At 45.4% G+C, this 18810-nt stretch overlaps 1 protein-coding gene across 3 annotated transcripts in view; it reads left to right on the top strand.

Moving 5' to 3' along the window:
* MAP2K5 (mitogen-activated protein kinase kinase 5) overlaps positions 1–18810 on the top strand; it is a 207423-nt gene that overhangs the window by 12626 nt on the left and 175987 nt on the right. For all 3 annotated transcript variants that reach the window (XM_080930288.1, XM_080930289.1, XM_080930287.1), the window contains exon 3: positions 6607–6674. In XM_080930288.1, the coding sequence (XP_080786414.1) occupies positions 6607–6674 (68 nt within the window). The remainder of the gene's footprint in view (positions 1–6606; positions 6675–18810) is intronic.

The following is an 18810-nucleotide window of genomic DNA, read 5'->3' as shown; positions in this document are numbered from 1 at the left end:
GGGTAGTGACACACACTGTCCCAGCATTGCAGAGGGTAGTGACACACACTGTCCCAGCACTGGAGAGGGTAATGTGACACACACTGTCCCAGCATTGCAGAGGGTAGTGACACACACTGTCCCAGCATTGCAGAGGGTAGTGACACACACTGTCCCACATTGCAGAGGGTAGTGACACACACTGTCCCAGCACTGGAGAGGGTAATGTGACACACACTGTCCCACATTGCAGAGGGTAGTGACACATACTGTCCCAGCATTGCAGAGGGTAGTGACACACACTGTCCCAGCACTGGAGAGGGTAGTGACACACACTGTCCCAGCATTGCAGAGGGTAGTGACACACACTGTCCCAGCACTGCAGAGGGTAGTGACACACACTGTCCCAGCATTGCAGAGGGTAGTGACACACACTGTCCCAGCATTGCAGAGGGTAGTGACACACACTGTCCCAACACTGGAGAGGGTAGTGACACACACTGTCCCAGCACTGGATAGGGTAATGTGACATACACTGTCCCAGCACTGCAGAGGGTAGTGACACACACTGTCCCAGCATTGCAGAGGGTAGTGACACACACTGTCCCAGCACTGGAGAGGGTAATGTGACACACACTGTCCCAGCATTGCAGAGGGTAGTGACACACACTGTCCCAGCATTGCAGAGGGTAGTGACACACACTGTCCCACATTGCAGAGGGTAGTGACACACACTGTCCCAGCACTGGAGAGGGTAATGTGACACACACTGTCCCACATTGCAGAGGGTAGTGACACACACTGTCCCAGCATTGCAGAGGGTAGTGACACACACTGTCCCAGCACTGGAGAGGGTAATGTGACACACACTGTCCCAGCATTGCAGAGGGTAGTGACACCCACTGTCCCAACACTGCAGAGGGTAATGTGACACACACTGTCTCAGCACTGGAGAGGGTAGTGACACACACTGTCCCAGCATTGCAGAGGGTAGTGACACACACTGTCCCAACACTGGAGAGGGTAGTGACACACACTGTCCCAGCACTGGATAGGGTAATGTGACATACACTGTCCCAGCACTGCAGAGGGTAGTGACACACACTGTCCCAGCACTGAAGAGGGTAGTGACACACACTGTCCCAGCACTGCAGAGGGTAGTGACACACACTGTCCCACATTGCAGAGGGTAGTGACACACACTGTCCCAGCACTGGAGAGGGTAATGTGACACACACTGTCCCACATTGCAGAGGGTAGTGACACACACTGTCCCAGCATTGCAGAGGGTAGTGACACACACTGTCCCAGCACTGGAGAGGGTAATGTGACACACACTGTCCCAGCACTGGAGAGGGTAATGTGACACACACTGTCCCAACACTGGAGAGGGTAGTGACACACACTGTTCCAGCATTGCAGAGGGTAGTGACACACACTGTCCCAGCACTGGAGAGGGTAATGTGACACACACTGTCCCAACACTGGAGAGGGTAGTGACACACACTGTCCCAGCATTGCAGAGGGTAGTGACACACACTGTCCCAGCACTGGAGAGGGTAGTGACACACACTGTCCCAACACTGCAGAGGGTAGTGACACACACTGTCCTAGCAGCTCAGGGTGTGGGCAGGCAGAAGATTGCTTGAGCCATGAGCTGAGCCTGCTTGGGCTGCACCATGAAACTCTAGCTTTTAAGGTGGGGGACAGTGGCAAAACTCAAAGCATCTGTAGCTTGTTAGACCACCATCATCCCCAGCTGGAGTAGGACAGCAGCCTCCTAGGTCCCTGTTTCAACCTTCCTCTTGTGTATGCAGCAGCCAGGGTGACCCTCCTGGAAGACAAGATCTTAAGATCAGAAAGCCCTTATGGCTTTTGTCTTACTCCAGAGTGAGGGCGGCTCCTTCAAATGCTGCAGCCATGCTCCATGCTAACCTCTCCTCATTGCCACTTTTCGGACTCTCTCCCTCCTTGCATTCTTCTCTTCCGCCTTCTCTTCCATCGTCTTCCTCTGTGTCAGTTGTTCCTTCTTCCCACAATGCTCTTTCCCAAATATGATCTGTGTGTATCACGACTCGTGTGTGTGTGTGTGTGTGTGTGTGTGTGTGTGCGCGTGCGCGCGCGCGCGCGCGCTACATCACTGCTTTGCTTGGTTTTTAATTTCACCATCCCTGTGCCCAGGTATCATACCTGTGCATAGTAGGCACTTGCTTTTGCAAGAAGAAGGAAACAAAGAAACAGGGAAGCACTGGAGTACAGGGGAGGCAAGTTCACGGATATAAAGCTATGACCACAGAAATCATGGCCTGCCATCCTGCCTAGATCAGTAGACTCTATCCCTGAGAACTGCTCTGAACTTGACATCTTTTCCGGTAATTTCCTGCTGATGTCTTTCTAACCTTTACAACCATGTTTCCATTTCTTTCCTGCTGCTACTGTAGTTCTATTCGACTCCCACCTGGCACAGTAGGAGTGTGACAAATGACACATAATCTATTGCCTTCACTTTCTGTCACTCTTCGTGGAAAGCCCTTGTGAGCTCCTCCTGTTATTTCAGTAGGTGCTGTGGGTTCCCAGGTTTCTACTGTTTACACATGGGTCACTCTGATCACCCCTACCCAAGGTGCTGTTTCTCTCTGGGGCCTTTATATGCCTCCTAGGTTTCCCTTTCAGACTGCATGTGGCTTCAGATAAAGATCGTGAACAACATATGGCCTGTTAGGAGTCTCTTTTCCCAAACTCTGCCATTTTGTATATTTGTGACACACTGCAGATTTTGTAAAGATTGCTTCATAATATTTGTTTGCCATCTGCCGTACTCTATTTGGTATCTTGCTAGGATTTTTGCCTCCATTTTAAGTGACATTAACAAAATCCAGCCAGTGCATACACATTCCTGTTCTCCCCTTGCCTCCCTAATGTGCTGGAAAATCATATTACTATGCTCCAGGCAACTAGAGGAGTCTGGGACTGTCATTGTGAACCAGTGTGTCAGATCTCTGAGCACCCCTCCCCCCGGTTATATCCAGTAATGTTATTTTGGTCAGATGGCAAAGAACCTCATGTATCAGAGAGAAAAGAGTTTAGGTTATTTTCCTACTTTCCACCCCTCCCCCATGCTACCTCCTTCTGGAGCTCTCTTCTGGCCCTTTATGCCTTTAGAAGTCTTGGCTCCCTTTTAGTAAGTTCTTTTGATTTGTTACTCCAGTGAGTTTAGTTTTTAAACAGTCAATACAGTTTGAAAGGCAAATAGCCAGGGTGTTTGCCGGAGCTGTTTGAACAGGGTCTAACTTTTGGGTTTAAAGTGTTCCAGGTCACTGTCTACTAAGCTGCTTGGTAGCATTTCTACTTCCCTACTTTCCCTTGCTTCCCAGGCTTGTCATTTAACTGGTTTTGGAAAGAGGTGCATCCTCTCTTTAAACACTGAGGTGGGTGGTTTGTGGCTGCATTGCCATTCCTAGGGTCAGGGACAGGTTCAACTTCACTCTTTGGCCAGCATCACCTGAATTCTCATGAGTGTGCTTATTTTTATGTGGATATTTTTCTAACCCAGCTTCCCCTTTGGCAAGAATGGGGAGTCTTCATTAAAGCAGCTAAGCACGGAAATTAGAGGGTAAAGCACTCCCCTGAGAAACCAGGACCGCCATCAAATAGGCTCTCCTGTTAGGCTGTAAGAACTGTTAGCCACCATGTCACGGAAGCTTGGTTCTTGTCACCAGGCTTATTTGGAATGCTCCTTTCAACTGGTCTGAGATCTCACAGCCAGAGCTCATACTGTGGGGTGGTGTCAGCACTTCTCCCAACCCTTTTGGTCTGCTTAAGTACCTTGGCTTTGTCCTGTCTGTTTTGCAGGGTGTGCTTGGTGAGGATTTGCTCCGATAACTGACTTCCCTAGGGAAAAATCTCAAGCTTACCTAGGAACCAGAATTCCAGAACACTTTGTTTTAAGTAGTAGGCACCTAAGGCTGGGTTTGAGTACTCAGAGAGCCCCACCCCATTCCATCTCCTACCCACCATCCACTTCTCTCCATCAACATTTCCCTATCTTAACTTAGAGAGATAATTGTATGAATGGTATTTATGGAATTTATGCTTTCTCATCAGAAATCATAAAAAGCTCTTCACTCGTTTTATTAAACTCTGAGCACTTTTTGTTCTATTCAAATACCTTCCTAAGGTCACGTGTATTGGAATTTAAACACGAGCTTCCCTTTGTAACCATCTGCACAGTTAGTTCTGGTGCAGAAGAGATTTACCAAAAGCTCCTTCATGTTGGATAAATATCTGACCCCAGTTGATAGAGTATATGTGTATTCCTGCGTGTATGTGCAAGTGCGCATGTATTTATTTGTATGAGTGTGTCTGTGCAGGCCATAGGTTGACTTCAGATGTCTTTTTTTCTTCTATTTTATTCTTTAAGACTCCTTCTCTTACTAAATCTGGAGCTTGGCTTGACTGACTGTCCAGCAAGGTCTAGGGGATCCTTCTTCCCCCATCTTCACCTCCCCAGCAAAGTTATTTTATTTGCTTGATCTTCATATTTGTTTTACCTACTGAGTCATCTTCCCAGCCCTCTCTGACTTGGCTTTAAAGCAGAAATATGAAGTACCTTCATCTGTGGCAAGACATGGTCTTATATGCTTTTATACTACCTGCTTTTTCTTGTCTGTTGAATTTCAAAGACTTCCAACCTAGCCTTGAATATAGAAGAATAACCTCTAAGATCTATGTGGAAACACCTTTCTTTTATTTCTGATAGCATGGTGTTTCTATCCAGTTTGTCCTTAGAAAGTCTATTTTAAAAACTAAACCATGACAGGAAAAGCAGTTCTTTTTGTGCAGAAATCTCTGATACACTGGGATTTGGGAATGTGCCCTTTTGCACACCAGTGTGGTGCTCCTGATTTTTGCTGTAGTTTTCAGTAGGGTTCTTGACAACTGCCAGCTGTTTGGACAGTGACTTACAAATGCTGATTCTGTGGGCCTCTTGCTGCATGAGGCTTGGGAGAGCAGGCACTTTGGGAGCTGTTGGCTCAAGTTACCCAGGGCAGTGCTGCTTTTTCTGCTTCTGTCAAATCTCTGCTGCCTCCTGAGAACAAAAGGAGCCATTGGGATTCTGTAGTAGCAGACTGCTTGGGAAAAAGCACAGACTCCTTCCCATAGCCCTCATGGCTTTGTTACCAAACAGGCAGAAAGGGGGGTATGCCTGTTGGTGTGCAGTGGGAGGTTTGAACATTGAGCCAAATCTCTGTTCATTCAGAGCTGTGCAAACATATTCTCTTACAATGAGATGTTCAGTTTGCCTGGTTTGGAATAGGTACTTGTAGTCAAGGCAGCAATCATATACTGCAAACAGAAATATAATGTTAACTGCTAGCAAGTATTCAGACTCTGAGCATGCTGCCCAGGGCCTACGCCTTCTAGATTGTTTCCTGAGCACTCAAGTGTTTTAGGCATTTTTCTTTGAACCATGTATTTAGAGCTTCCACATCAGCTGTCAAATGCTCCTGCTTATGTTAAAAATTTTGTTACTACATTCATCCATTCATTCAGTTTGTGTGCTTCTCTGCCTGTGGGCCTGCGTATTCTGCAGCATATGTGTGGAGGCCAGAGGACAACTTCTGGGCATTGAATTTCTCCTTCTACAATGTGGGTTCTAGCTATGAACTCCGATTGTCAGGCTTGGAAGCAAGTACTTTTATCCACTGAGCCATCCTGGTCGCCAGAGTGTTCCTACTCTTGACAGATGTTTTTCTTTAGAAGGATGAAGTATCAAAATATTTAGAAATAACCAGAAGTCATTCTGAGTCCAGCATAGGTAAAGATGTGGGTGGTGGTTCGGCCAACAGTTCTATTTTAGGTTAAAATTGAGATCTGGTCTTCTCAAGAGGTCTGTCTTTAGGTTCTTAAGGCAGCTTTTAGAGCTAAGAGAGTTGCTGGAATGAGCACATTACTTCTAGATGTGGCCTCTTTGCCACTTATTCAAATGTGCACATTCTGGTTGTGGGTTCTGCAGTCTTAATAGCCTCAAGTCTTAAAGACTGTTACATTATTCCAAAATAACATGCATCACCATCTGAGGCCTGAGACCAGAGGAGTGGGACAAACGGAACTCTTCGGAGAGAGCTTTGCAAGTTTGGACGAAAGATAGGAGACCCCCCCACCCCCAGAGTCGCTTTGCTTTTCACCCTGTGTGAGGTCCAGGCCTGCTTCTGTAAAGCAGAAATCATCCTGGTGTCCACGTTGCAGGGTTGCAGTATGGTTCTTAAGGTAGCAATGCACATGAACACAAGTCAGAACACCATCTGGGCTGCAGTGTCAGTCACCTGGTTCAGTGGCCTGGGGCCTCTCTTCTCTCAAAAGATGACATGTTTGCTATATTCCAGTTAAATGCACTTGACTTATGTATCTGTCTAGAATAACTAGAGAAATATTTTGATTTTTCACCCTTCTTATAAAATTTTAGTTATTTCTTTAGCAAGGGCTCCAACTCCTTTTCTAGCCTAGGTGAGTACTGTAACCATGTGCACACACTCCCTCATAGACACAGTGAAAAGTAAAATAAGTCTTCAAAAAAAAGGGAGAGAATGCAAGTCTTACTGCTTTCATCACATTCGTTTTCAACAGATGAAGATGAAGATGGCGACAGGATCACCGTGAGAAGCGATGAAGAGATGAAGGCAATGCTGTCCTACGTAAGTGTGCATGTGACGGCTGCTTCATAAGCCTGTGCATGCGTGTGTGTGTGTGTGCGTGTGTGCAGTTCAGGGGACTTGTGAGTTCTGGGGATCCAACTGAGGTCATCAGGCCTTGTGGTAAGTGCTCTTCATCCTAGCAAACAAGGACTATTTTAAGGAATGGTAATGGAGTTGAGGATGCTGTTTCCTGGGCACAGTGGAGACAGTAAGTGGCATAGCATTTTTCTGTATAATGGATAAGGTTTTCAAAGATTTCCTTATGTGAAAGTTAAGGGCACTATTTTCAAAAGACACTTACTGATCATATCATGAACATTAAGAATAATGCATCTTAATGACTTTTGCATTAGGTATGGTGCAGACTAAATGGACTATCAATTTCCTGTATTTTTTATGCAGTACTTAAAGTAACGGCTCATTAAAAATGAACCCCTGGGCTCTAAAAAATTTTTCAAAATCTACTTTTGACTGGAGATGTCTTTCACCCTTCCAGACTGCAGCCATGACATAGCTGCAGGCTGTGGACGTAGAATTTAAAGATGGACTCCTGGTTGTTTTATGCACTGCTTGTACTTTGAAATGAGCAGCAAGGCGACTCACTGACCCAAAGGGATCTGGGGGTGGGAGGCCTTCTTTGGTATTTCAACTTTTACTGAAATTTCCCATTAACAATTTGTCCTGAGACTAAAATAGGTGACAGAAACGGTACATTTGTAATGCTTCAGTACCAATTGAGAAAACGTCATAACCAAGAGACACGCGGCCCCCGAGTCCCGGTTTGAGCTTTCCTCCCACAGTTTATGTTACCCCAGTTAGTAATCTGATTGGAAAGCCTTCTCTGTGGTCTGGTGGCAGCACCGCACTAGAGGGGACCACAGCTCTGCCGTGGGTTCCTGGCCTCAGGCAGATGGTTTAACCTTCATCTGTCAGTGCTCGGTGGGTAATAGCACATGTCCCTCCTACTGCACGGGTCATGTAATGACCAAGGTTGATAGATGTGAGAGCTGTTCGCATGCAGAGTGACGTTACAGCGGACACGACGGACAAGGCCAGGCCGATGCTTTTCCCTGAGACTGACTGTGGCCGACCATTAGGGTGTGTGTTTGGATAGCCCTTAACTTCAACCAGGGCATCGCTTCATTGTCATGAAACTGGGAACTGTTTGTGGGTCCCACCAATAGTTCTAATTTAGGGTGGGAGGAAAGAGAACAAGAGGACGGCATGATTAACAGAGCATCGCATCCCTAGCAGCCCAGAGTAGGAAAAGTCAATTTCCCATTGACTTCCCATTAACTTACGTGGGAGTCTTTGTGTTCTGAGGATTTAGAGCTGAGATCATCGGTACGTGGAAGGCAGAGCGGGATTGTCTTTGCCAAGGCGGCACTGCAATTGATGGATTGGCTAAGTCTCCCGAGAGTGTGGCTCCTTTGTTTTTAGAAAACGCATGGACACAGACGGGTTCTGGTTGTCTAATATAGGTCTTTGGCAACAGCATATTTCCTAGACATTTAGCCGACCCACATATAAGCAGTGTGGACTTCTCAGAAGACCTTACAAACTGAACCTGGAGAAGAGAACTGAGTGTGACCTTTGTGACACGGCTGACCCTGCCCATTTCTGAGTTCCGGTTGTGTAAACTTGGGGCTTGAAATCCTTTTTTTTTTTTTTTTTTAATTGATTTTTACTTATTTGTGTGTCTGTGTGTAGAGGTGGCAAATGTGTGTGTGTGTGTGTGTGTGTGTGTGTGTGTGTGTGTGTATGCAGGTGTGAGCACGTGGAGATCAGAGGATGACCTTGGTTGTCAGTCTTCACTGTCTGCCTGTTCCAATGTCTTTGAAGTTAGCCACTGTATTTTCCAGGCTAGCTGGCCTCTGGGCTTCTGAGCAGTCTCCTGTCTCTGTCCCCCGCCATGCTGTCGAAGCTCTGGGATCATGAACACATGCCGCCACACCCAGCCCTGCATAGATTCTGGGGAAGCCCTCATCCTTTCATGGCAGCATTTTCCCCACTGGGCCATCTTCTCAGGCCTTAAAAACTGAAAACCGTCATCTATGGTAGATACTAGCCCTGCATCTTAGGGGCTGGAGATTGCATTCAGACACTTGTATTTCCTAAGCATGTGCCCCATCTCTGAGCTACCCTCTGTCCTCCTCTCTGTTTGGGAAATGGTGGAGAGACATGCCCAAGGTCTTAAAGCTATGCTGGAAGTTCAGAAGTTGGAGCTGTGGAAATAGATGGCCCAGTAGGGAAGAGAAGCTAAGCTTTGCTCTTGCCAAGGACCTGAATTTAGTTCTCAGCACCTGCTTTAGGTTGCTCACAACTGCCTGTAACTACAGTCTCAGGAGATTTCTGGTCTGTGGGTACCACATGCACATGTACAACCCCCCCCCCACACACACACACACATAACTGAAGGGAAATTTTAAAAAGGAAGCAAATAGATATTTTTTAAGTGTGGCCTTTCTGTACCCCCACAGCCATTCCTTCTTTCACCAGCTGTTTTCTTGGTCCACTGGGAACTGTGGCCATAGCATTATAGAATCTGAATGATGTGTTTATACAGTATCTTAGTTGTGCTGTCTGCACCATACATTCTTCATAAATTATTCCTGTTTTTGTTTGTTTGCTTTGTTTTGTTTTTAGAGACACGGTTTCTCTGAGTAGCTTTGACTGTTAAGGAACTTGCTTGGTAGTCCAGGCTGGCCTTGAACTCAAAGAGCTGCTTGCCTCTGCCTCTTGAGTCCTGGGATTAAAGTTGTGAGCCACTAACTGCCTCCAGCTTTATGCTTATTTTTCCATTGCAGTACTTAATCAGTTTTTATTGTAAAAACATATCAGTCATGACCTTGTTGTCATACAACATAAGACATACCCTTAAACAGAGTCCCTGAGATTGTTTTGAGAGGTACTTCCTGGCCTGAAAATAACACAGTTCGTTGGCTACCCTTTTAGTCTGTCTCCATCTGTGGCTGGGGACTCCTCTGGGAGCCAGCTTTGTCATAGAGAACCGCAGACTAAACTCCACAGTAACCTCCGTCACTCATCCTCAGGGACACCAGCCCGATACTACGATTTCAGTTTGGTATTCATTTACTGATATTTTAAATATTTTTTAAAATTTTCTTTTCTTTTTTTAAAATACAAACCAATTGCAGTTTCCACTCCCTCTACTTCTCCCAGCCCCTCCCTTCTCTCCCAGATCTACCTCTCCTCCATTTTCCTTCAAGAAAAGAACAGGCCTCCCAGGGATATCAACTAAATACAGCATACCAAGGTACAGTAAGACTAGGCACAAACCCTCTCTTCAAGGCTGGTGAGGCAACCTAATAGGAAGAAAAGGTTCTCAAGAGCAGATAAAAAAGTCAAAGAAAGCCCCACTCCCATTGTTAGGAGTGCCACAGAAAACACCAAATCACCACCCATGACATCTATGCAGAGGACCTAGGTCTGGCCCATGCAGTCTCTGTGAGGCCCTTGGAGCTTGGCTTGGTTGATTTTGTGGGCTGTGTTCTCCTGGTGTTCTTGACACCTCTGGATCCTACAATTCTTCTCCCAATTCCTCCAGGTTTCCCAAAGTCCCACGGGGAGGGGCTTGATGGATATTTTTAGCACTAAGTGCTTACATTAAAAATTGGTGCAATCTCATACTAGAAAGCTCTAGACGTAAGTGTACTATGGTGGTTTGAATATGCCTGGCCCAGGAAGTGGAGCTATTTGGAAGTGTGGCCTTGTTGGAGTAGGTGTGTCACTATGGGCATGGGCTTTAAGACCTTCACTCTAGTTGCCTGAAAGTCAGTCTTCCACTAGCTACCTTCAGATGAAGATGTAGAACTCTCAGCTCCTCCTGCACCATGCCTGCCTGGATGCTGCTATGTTCCCACCTTGATGATAATGGACTGAACCTCTGAACCTGTAAGCCAGCCCCAATTAAATGTTGTCCTTATAAGAGTTGCCTTGGTCATGGTGTCTGTTCACAGCAGTAAAACCCTGACTAAGACACATGCCCAAGAGAAGAAGACACCAAGAAATAATCAAACTTGGGGCTGAAATCAATAAAATGGAAACAGAGAACAATATAAAGAATCAGTGAAACAAAAGAACGAGTTGGTTCTTTGAGAAAATCAACAAGACTGACAAACCCTTATCCAGAGTAAAAGAGGGAGAGAGCATGTCCACATTAATAAAACCAGAAACACAAAGGAGTGCCCAGCAGAGCCAGAGAACTAGGCCATACTTTAAAACATTTACTTCACAAAACTGAAAAAGCTAAAAGAAATGGATACTCTTCTTAGTATATCTTTTATAATTCAAATTATGTGCTGGGTGTGGTAGCTCATGCCTTTAATCCTAGCACCATGGGCAGATGACTGTGAATTTGAGGCCAGCCTGTTCTACATAGTGAGGCCTATTCTCAAAAATTAATAAATAATTAAAAATAAATTCAACTTGGCTCTGAAAAGGATTGGACAGAGAGTATGGAGGCATGGGAAAGTCCCGCTAGAGGACTGCTGCATTTTTATGGTAAGAACAAGATAGAACATCTTAGGCTTTCATGGGAGATTGAGTAAAACCGTAGCCACTGTCATCTGAAGGGGCAGCAGAGATGATCCACCTCTGTCCTTTGATCGTTTTCTTCTCCTGAGTACAACATGGAGAGAGTTGGAAGTGCAACCTTGGTATCAACGCTTACTGAATCATCCCCCTCCCTCGGATTGGATGCAAGGATTTTTCTGGCTTTGGGCCAACACAAATCTAAGTTTTTACCAGTAATTTAAATAGATTTTCGTATTAGACCTGAAAATGTTGGCTTTTTAATTGAAAACTTATCAATTATTTAAATCGCTAGCAGCCCGAGGCTGTTAATTTTATGAGTGTTGTAATAATGGCATACAGTGGGTTTTGATACATGTGAGGCAGAGCCTATCGTGAGGCAGTGAGGGCACGTCCTGGCACATAGGCTGTGTGCTGCTGACTAACCAGCAGCCAACTGAAGGCTGCTGTGCACATCAGGACCATTCTGTCTAAGTTATTTAGAAGTTGTATGCTTCTCTCCATCCAATATACTTTTAAGAGATAATGAGAAGAAAACAAAGCTATAATAAATTGTCTTTTAAGAAAATGTAAAGTGATTTGGTCTCCAAGGAGATATTTAATGTATTGAAAGACTTCAGCAGCCAAGTGTTAGCACAACAGCATGGTGATAGCGCTCTGCATTTTGTTGAGTCTGTGTTAATCAACAATCTGTTTTTATAGTGTAGCTTCTTGTAAGTTATACTGCTAGAATATTCCACTTCTGGGATCATGGCTTCTCCTCTGACACTATTGTATCTTTCTAATTCCACCATAAAGCATTTTTTTAATTAGAATTTGAAATGCTTTATTAGAAAAGCATACAACCTACATATTCTGAAAACTAAATACCTGATCATTGCGGATTATTTAAAGGCCCCTGTTAACTATTCCCTTAATGTAGTTTAAATTTTGTTGTTTTTCTTATTTCAGAAAGATTAAGAGTAGGTGGGTGTTGTTCTTCTGCAGTCGGTTGTCTTGCAGTGTGGCCGTGCCGTGGGGGCCTTTGGCGGAGGCTTGTAATGCTACGCTCTTGCTTTGGGTGGCTGTTCACTGAGGAACACAGCAGCCCGTGCAGCTGTGACTGACTCATACTTATTCCTGCTCGGTCCTGTGTGTAGCAAAGGACTTCGCATCAGACTCCCTCACTCCTCGGAGGCTCGTGTGAGTGGAGCGGAGCACTACCAGGAATAAGTCTCCTCATTTTGTCATTCTCTCTCACCTATTCCCACATTTCCACATGAGCACAGGACGAGTTCCACTGTGATGCATTTTTACTCATTATAGCAGAGACCTTGTATTCCCAGGAAGTGTAAGTATTCCCTTTGGTATACTTGACCATTGTGTACCTTGTTAGACAGTGGGCACCATCAGGGAAAGCGCTCTTTGACCTTTGGAGCACCCTGTAAATTGGCTATAATTATCTTTACCCTGGTCTGCATAACTTGGAGATTGCCGCTAACATCGTGTTAACTTGAATAGAGCTGGAGGGCACCTCAGAGGTCTTGAGTGTGTGTTTCTTTTACAGGTGAACACATACGCCTTTGACCTCCATTCAGAAATGTGTTAGGGGCACAGATTTGGGCCAAGAAGGCCCGGACAGAGGCTCTATTGTCCGCCTTCTGTTTCAAGTGTGTTTGTGTTCTGGCAGCTAGTGAGGTTTGTTTGTTTGCTTTCTAAGATTTATTTATTTATAAGTACATGGTATCTGTCTTCAGACACACCAGAAGAGGGCATCAGATCCCATTACAGATGGCTGTGAGCCACCATGTGGTTGCTGGGATTTGAACTCAGGACCTCTGGAAGAGCCATCAGTGCTCTTAACCACTGAGCCATCTCTACAGCCCTTAGCAAGTTTTACTAAGAAAATTTTGTACATACTACTTTTTTTATTATAAAATGTAATGTTTTTATTACATTGTTTGTGTAGATTATGGTCTTCTGAAGAGTAAAAATTCTTGGCTAAGTTTTACCACTAAATATGCTGTCTGTTTGGGTGTATTGCATTTAACAAGTAAGCCACAAGTAGTCTTGATTTCTCATCCTATTGAAGATAGACACACACACACACACACACACACACACACACACACACACACACTGATGGGAAAATAAGAATAAAACTTATTTTCAGAGCTAGATCATCTTTTTCTTTTCTGTGTTCACAAGGACATTTGGGGGCCTCTTAAAATAGAAATGAAAATGTTGTAGCTTTTTTTTTTTTTTTTTTGCCTACTTTGTGAAGTAGCCGGGGCAGGCTTGGCATTAAAAAGGGATTGTGTGCAGCTTTGGAAAGAAAGGAAAACCCAGGTGGGCTCAGCCTCCAAAGCTCCAGGAAACTCGGGAACTCTGCTACAGTTTTGAGTCCCCAGCATTTTGACAATGATACAGCTTGTTCACACTTAAGCTACATCCCACTCGGCCTTGTCTCCATGGCCAGATAGTCTTATTATGTCAAAGAGGATGGCCTAAGTGGCAGTTTAGACCTCCTCAGAGAGGACAGCAGAACTTCTAGATGGCAAGTGAAAGTTGAGTGTGGGCGCTGCCCCAGCTAGTCACCAGAGACTCAAAGCTTCCACCAAAAACACCTGAACATAGTGGACCCATTGCTCTGCTAATTTCATTTTCTACCATGAGGGCACACTGTGTTAGCTAAGGTGAGTCTCCCTTGCTGTTGGCTTCTTATGCTTCTATTAAGACCAGGTGGAGCTTCCTAACGTCTTTTATAACTTTGCTAGTCAAAACTAATGGTATCATTCCTAAACGTGGTCAGCTTGCTGTTAGGTTCATTTCTAAAACATCGATAGGTACTGTGTGTAGTGGCATTAGCCTGGAAGCAGACTTCAGAGTTGTTTCTGTTCATCTTTTCTCTGAATGTCTGTGGTTTTCTTTGTTCTTATTGTCTCAGTCTGTGAGCACATGTGGGCCTTCTCATAGAGTGAGCTGAGGAGGAGTCTCCTTGAGGCAGGAGCTGTGAGTCAGGGAACCAGGTGACCTGGAATTCTTGCACCAGAGGCACCAGGCTTATCCTTAGCACACATCATTTCAGGAGCTCCAGGGGTTCCCTAAAGCCCACAGAGCTCCCAAGTGACTAAACCTGCCATGAAAGAGTAAAACACTTGATGCATGGCCCCTGCCCTCAAGCTTCTGGAAGGAAACAGCACACAGTCCTGTGAGCACCTCTTACTTTGTGTATTATTATAGAGCTGTAGTGCTGAGGACACCTCCGGAAGGCGGAGCTAACCTGGCTCTGGAGTGGCCCAGCAGTTGAGCAGTCTTGTTCAGAGCTTCCTGTGTCGCCTGCTGTCAGGAACATTGTTTTTCTGGGTTCAGTTGCTTAATGGTAAGGGGTTCATAGTGCTGTGTCTTTTTCCCCCAAGTACTTTATAAATGGTTTCCCATGTACCAATTTTTTTTTAGTTTTGATCTTCCTAGTGACTTAGTGAGTGAAGCAGGTAGTGTCCCCATTTTTACAATAGGATATTCGGGCACAAACTCGTATGCCTTTCCTTAGGTTATAACTAGGAAACATCACTGCAGCCAAAGCTCACTTGTTCTGCGACTCACACACCCACTCAGCTAGTTTCCAAGTGCCGGGTGATGCCACACTGGCCAAGTAGCATGCTGGAGGTGGGCACGGTGAGTGCAGTTCAAGCCCTCCCCTCCTTTCCACACATATATGTAGTAGCTTCAATGGTCCTGCTGGGGCAGCAGCAGCAAGAAACCCAGATTAGTACAATAAAGCCAACCCTTCCCACGAGCATGGACGAGCACTAAGTCCATCTTTGAGGACAATGGAGGCTTCCTGAAGAAGTTGGTGTTCTGGTGGCGTGGACAGGGCCCATGAGACTGGGAAGGGTGTTCTGGGCAGAGGAGCAGTGTATTTAAAGGTTTAGAGGCAGAAGGCTGCCTGGGGAATTCAGGAGAAGCTGCCTGTGATTCAGTTTGTAGGGATAACAGGAGGGTGTGTGGAAGAAGAGTTCTAACACAGACATGGTATGGGCTGCTTCAGACCAGACAGCGGTGGCTGCAGGGCTGTCAGAGGTCAGGAGATTGGGGAGAGTTCAAATGTTTGAATCCATGTGGGTGGTATAGGAAGGGAGGTGGCCAGCATCAGTTCAAGCCATCTGCTAGAGTACCTGCACTTTGTGACTTGGTAAACCCAGGTGACAGAAAACCAGACTAGAATCTGAGGGAGAGTAGAGAGGCAGGAATTGAGTTTTGGATTGTAGCATGGGAGGAGGCTCTGATCAACCAGCTGGGTATGCTCCAAATCTTAGCAGAGACATCTAGGCTGGAAATGAAGATTTGTGACTTGGCAGGCTCTAGTCAGTCTCCATGGCTGCTCTGGTGATGGAGACTGTGAAGTGGAGTCGGGGATACAGTGAGAAGGGAGGATTGGTCTAGAGCCACAGGGGCCTCCCTCCATCAGGGGACATGTTCGCAGGAAGGAGAAGGAGGGTAGCTGAGGGATGGTGGTTCTGGGTAGGGTGATGTCTGAGCAGAGGTCCCCAAAGGCTGTCAGTGCAGAAGGCTTTGTGTCCTTTGTGTCCTTTCCTCATCCAGGGAAGATGGCTGAGCTCACACACCATGGGAGTGTAGAAGCCAGGGCTCTCTGCTAGCTCAGCAGTCTGCTTGGTGATTCTGTCTGTTTAGTTACATGTTTGGGGGATATGCGCTCTACCTACTTTTAATTTCTTAAGTAGTAAGTATGTGTTTCATGTTTTGAGCATTGTGCTAGAATTGAAACGTTTTTGTTGTTGTTCACGGATAACCTATGTTTACTGATAAGCCATTTGTCTCACCTATTAAACAGATGAATACAGCAGACATATGGGAATTAGAAAAGTGAGGTATTCAGTGTTGAGTCCAACATGTATAGGCCTTTTGGGGAGGGGGCTGGGGTGTTGCTCTTCTTAATAGAAATTCTAAGTCTTGTTTTATTAAACTGTGTTGTTTTGAACTCAGATTGTTGGGTTTTTTATATCATAGATTTCCATCAAAAGTTGAATTATGGGTTGAATTATGCTGTTATAATTAGAACTGGTTCATAACCAATAGGAGCACTGCTTGACAAACTTGCAAACAGAGCCAGAACTTGTACGTGTCACCCTTTGCTGCATCTGGCCTTCCTTTGGAGAGTAATTATATTTTTGGATAACTACACTAAACTCTGCCGCATTCTTATTAAAACTGTTAAAGGGTCTTGAAGACTCTCAGAGAGACTCTGAACCCATCCAAGCCTGGCGCTGGAGATTCCATTAGCTATCGTAAAACTGATTAATCTTTTACCTGGTTAGCATATTGATTATTGCTGCAATTACTGGCTGTAATGATTGTGGGAGGGAGGGACAGCTGAAGCAAACACTTTCTAGCTGCTGCTGTGGGTTCCTGTGTGATCTGTGTGTTCTGTGCTGGAGTGTGCCTCAGGTGCTGGGTCAGCGCTGCCGAGTGTCGGGAGACAGTGCACAGTGTGGGTGTGAGCGTGTGAAGCCCTCCATCTACGCTGCCACTGCTGTCCACAGGAACTGGGTGACGGAGCCGGGAAGCCCGAGGGGGTTGGCTGACTTTCTGAAGGCAGTGCACAGTAGCAACTGGTAGACTCAGGGTCCAGCTCCATTTCAGTCAGTACATACTTGACAAACGCCTACTGTGTGTAGAACATATGTTGAGGTAAAAATAGCCAACACATGGTAGATGACCACATTGCAGCTTTTCTGTTCAACTCACGTTAGCTGTCTTGGTGTCCAGGGTATAGGCTTTCTCTGTTAGGACTTGTTTTTTTCTTTGTCAAGCCAGAGTCTAGTCACTGATGACTTTATTACTGTTTAGAACAAAATGGGAGAGAATGAAGGAAGATGATGCTGCAAAGACAGAGGACCAGACTTTAAAACCAGAGGTTTAGTTAGTTTTTGGTTTGTTTGTTTGTTTTGTTTTTGCTATTTTCTCTGTGAGGCTTATAGCACCCCGCTGGCTGGACTCCATCTCACAACCCAGCAGAGTGAGATACAGCAAGGTAAGGCAGCATTGCCTTACGGGTGCCATGGTCAGGAGACAGTGTGAGCCTCCCAGGGATGAGCCACCAAGTCTCCTTCGCCTGCAGCAGGCCCAGCAGCCGGGCAGCCTGGTAGCCCGGTGGGAGTGCTCGATGACAATGCACTGCACATGCCCCAGGTTTCCTCCTTGCTGTAGGAATGCTGCATACGCAGCAGCAGAGCTCAAGCTGGGGCCTTGGCCGCTTGGCCTTCAGCAGCCCGCAGCTTACAATGGGCTCGCACCGCGGGCTTGGCTACCACCCATTTCTGTGTGTGTCCAGCTCTAGCCTAATATATCAGCAGGGGAAATGCACTTGAGTTTGTGAGAGCCGTAAAAAGTAAAAGTAAAGCCTAACTAAGTGTTTGAGAGAAAAGTCTTAATCAGCACAGTGTGCGTCACTGCAGCGGGGTTCCGTTAATCCTCGGGAGAGCTGGGTATACATTGCCTAAATTTTTCACAGTGGTTACAAACATATATGGAGTTTTCCAGTTGATTCGGCACAGTGCTAAGATGAAAGTGAAAGCCTTTTTATTTATTTTGGGAGGTAAATAAATAAAGCTGGAAAACAGGTCAATTTCATGCATGCAAGGTTTTATAGTAGGGAAAAGGCATTGCACCTGTTCTGACCTCACACTTGAGGTTATTTGTTCTCAAACTTGACCCCAAGCACCCGTCTCAGACAATTCTATAATTAGTTTGTTAGGTAAAGCATAAGGATATTTTTTCCTGATTTCTAGGACCATAGCAAAGTAGAAATGTACTGTGCATAGCAGTTAATTAAAGAAAAGCAGTAACTGTAGGCACCACCATAGCGTGTCTTGTACCAGTATAAAAAGGCAGGAATTTTTTTGACAGCCACTGATTGGAAAGTTGCTTGCAGCCTTCCAGAAGCAAGGGTACATGCTGTGGATCAATAACCGGCAAATTCCCCATTAAAAAGAATACCCAAGCAATGTTCCAAATAGCCACTGGCATCTTAATTTTCCACGGAAACCTCAAATACTTGTGTGTGGAGGACAATTTTTCCAGACTACTTGTTAACAGTTATTGCTGTCCCGAAAGGTTGACAGCCGACATGATTGATATTTCACTTACCTGGCGTCACCGTGTGAGTAATGGCGAGCACGCTGTATTTCTTGGCTTTTCAGGAACAGCCTCTGTGGCCTTAGTGTATTCCTGAGTGATCTGCACATGTTTACACTGTGCATATTTAAGTTTTGGGTCCTTAGAAAGAGAGAATCTCTTTACAGTTTGAAAGCCATTGCAGGAGGGCTGTGTGCATCTTGGTCATCAGCCAGCTGTCCCCTCCTGTCCCTGCCCCCGTCCCCACGGTCACCTTGGCCTTCCTGTTTGCAGAGCAAAAAGCCTTGGCTTTCTCAGCCTGCTATCCTCACAGTGATGCAGAAAATCCAGGCCTTTGCATATCTGAAGGAAACATTGATTCTTAGATAACCTTAATGTATAGAACACCAGTAGAAAGATAGATGTTCTTTAAATGTATTTTTATTTTATATACATTGCTATTTTA

This window comes from Micromys minutus (assembly GCF_963924665.1).
Source record: "Micromys minutus genome assembly, chromosome: 16".
NCBI lineage: Eukaryota > Metazoa > Chordata > Mammalia > Rodentia > Muridae > Micromys > Micromys minutus.
Note: the sequence above shows the minus strand (reverse complement) of the source record. Positions and strands in the feature narration are given on the sequence as shown.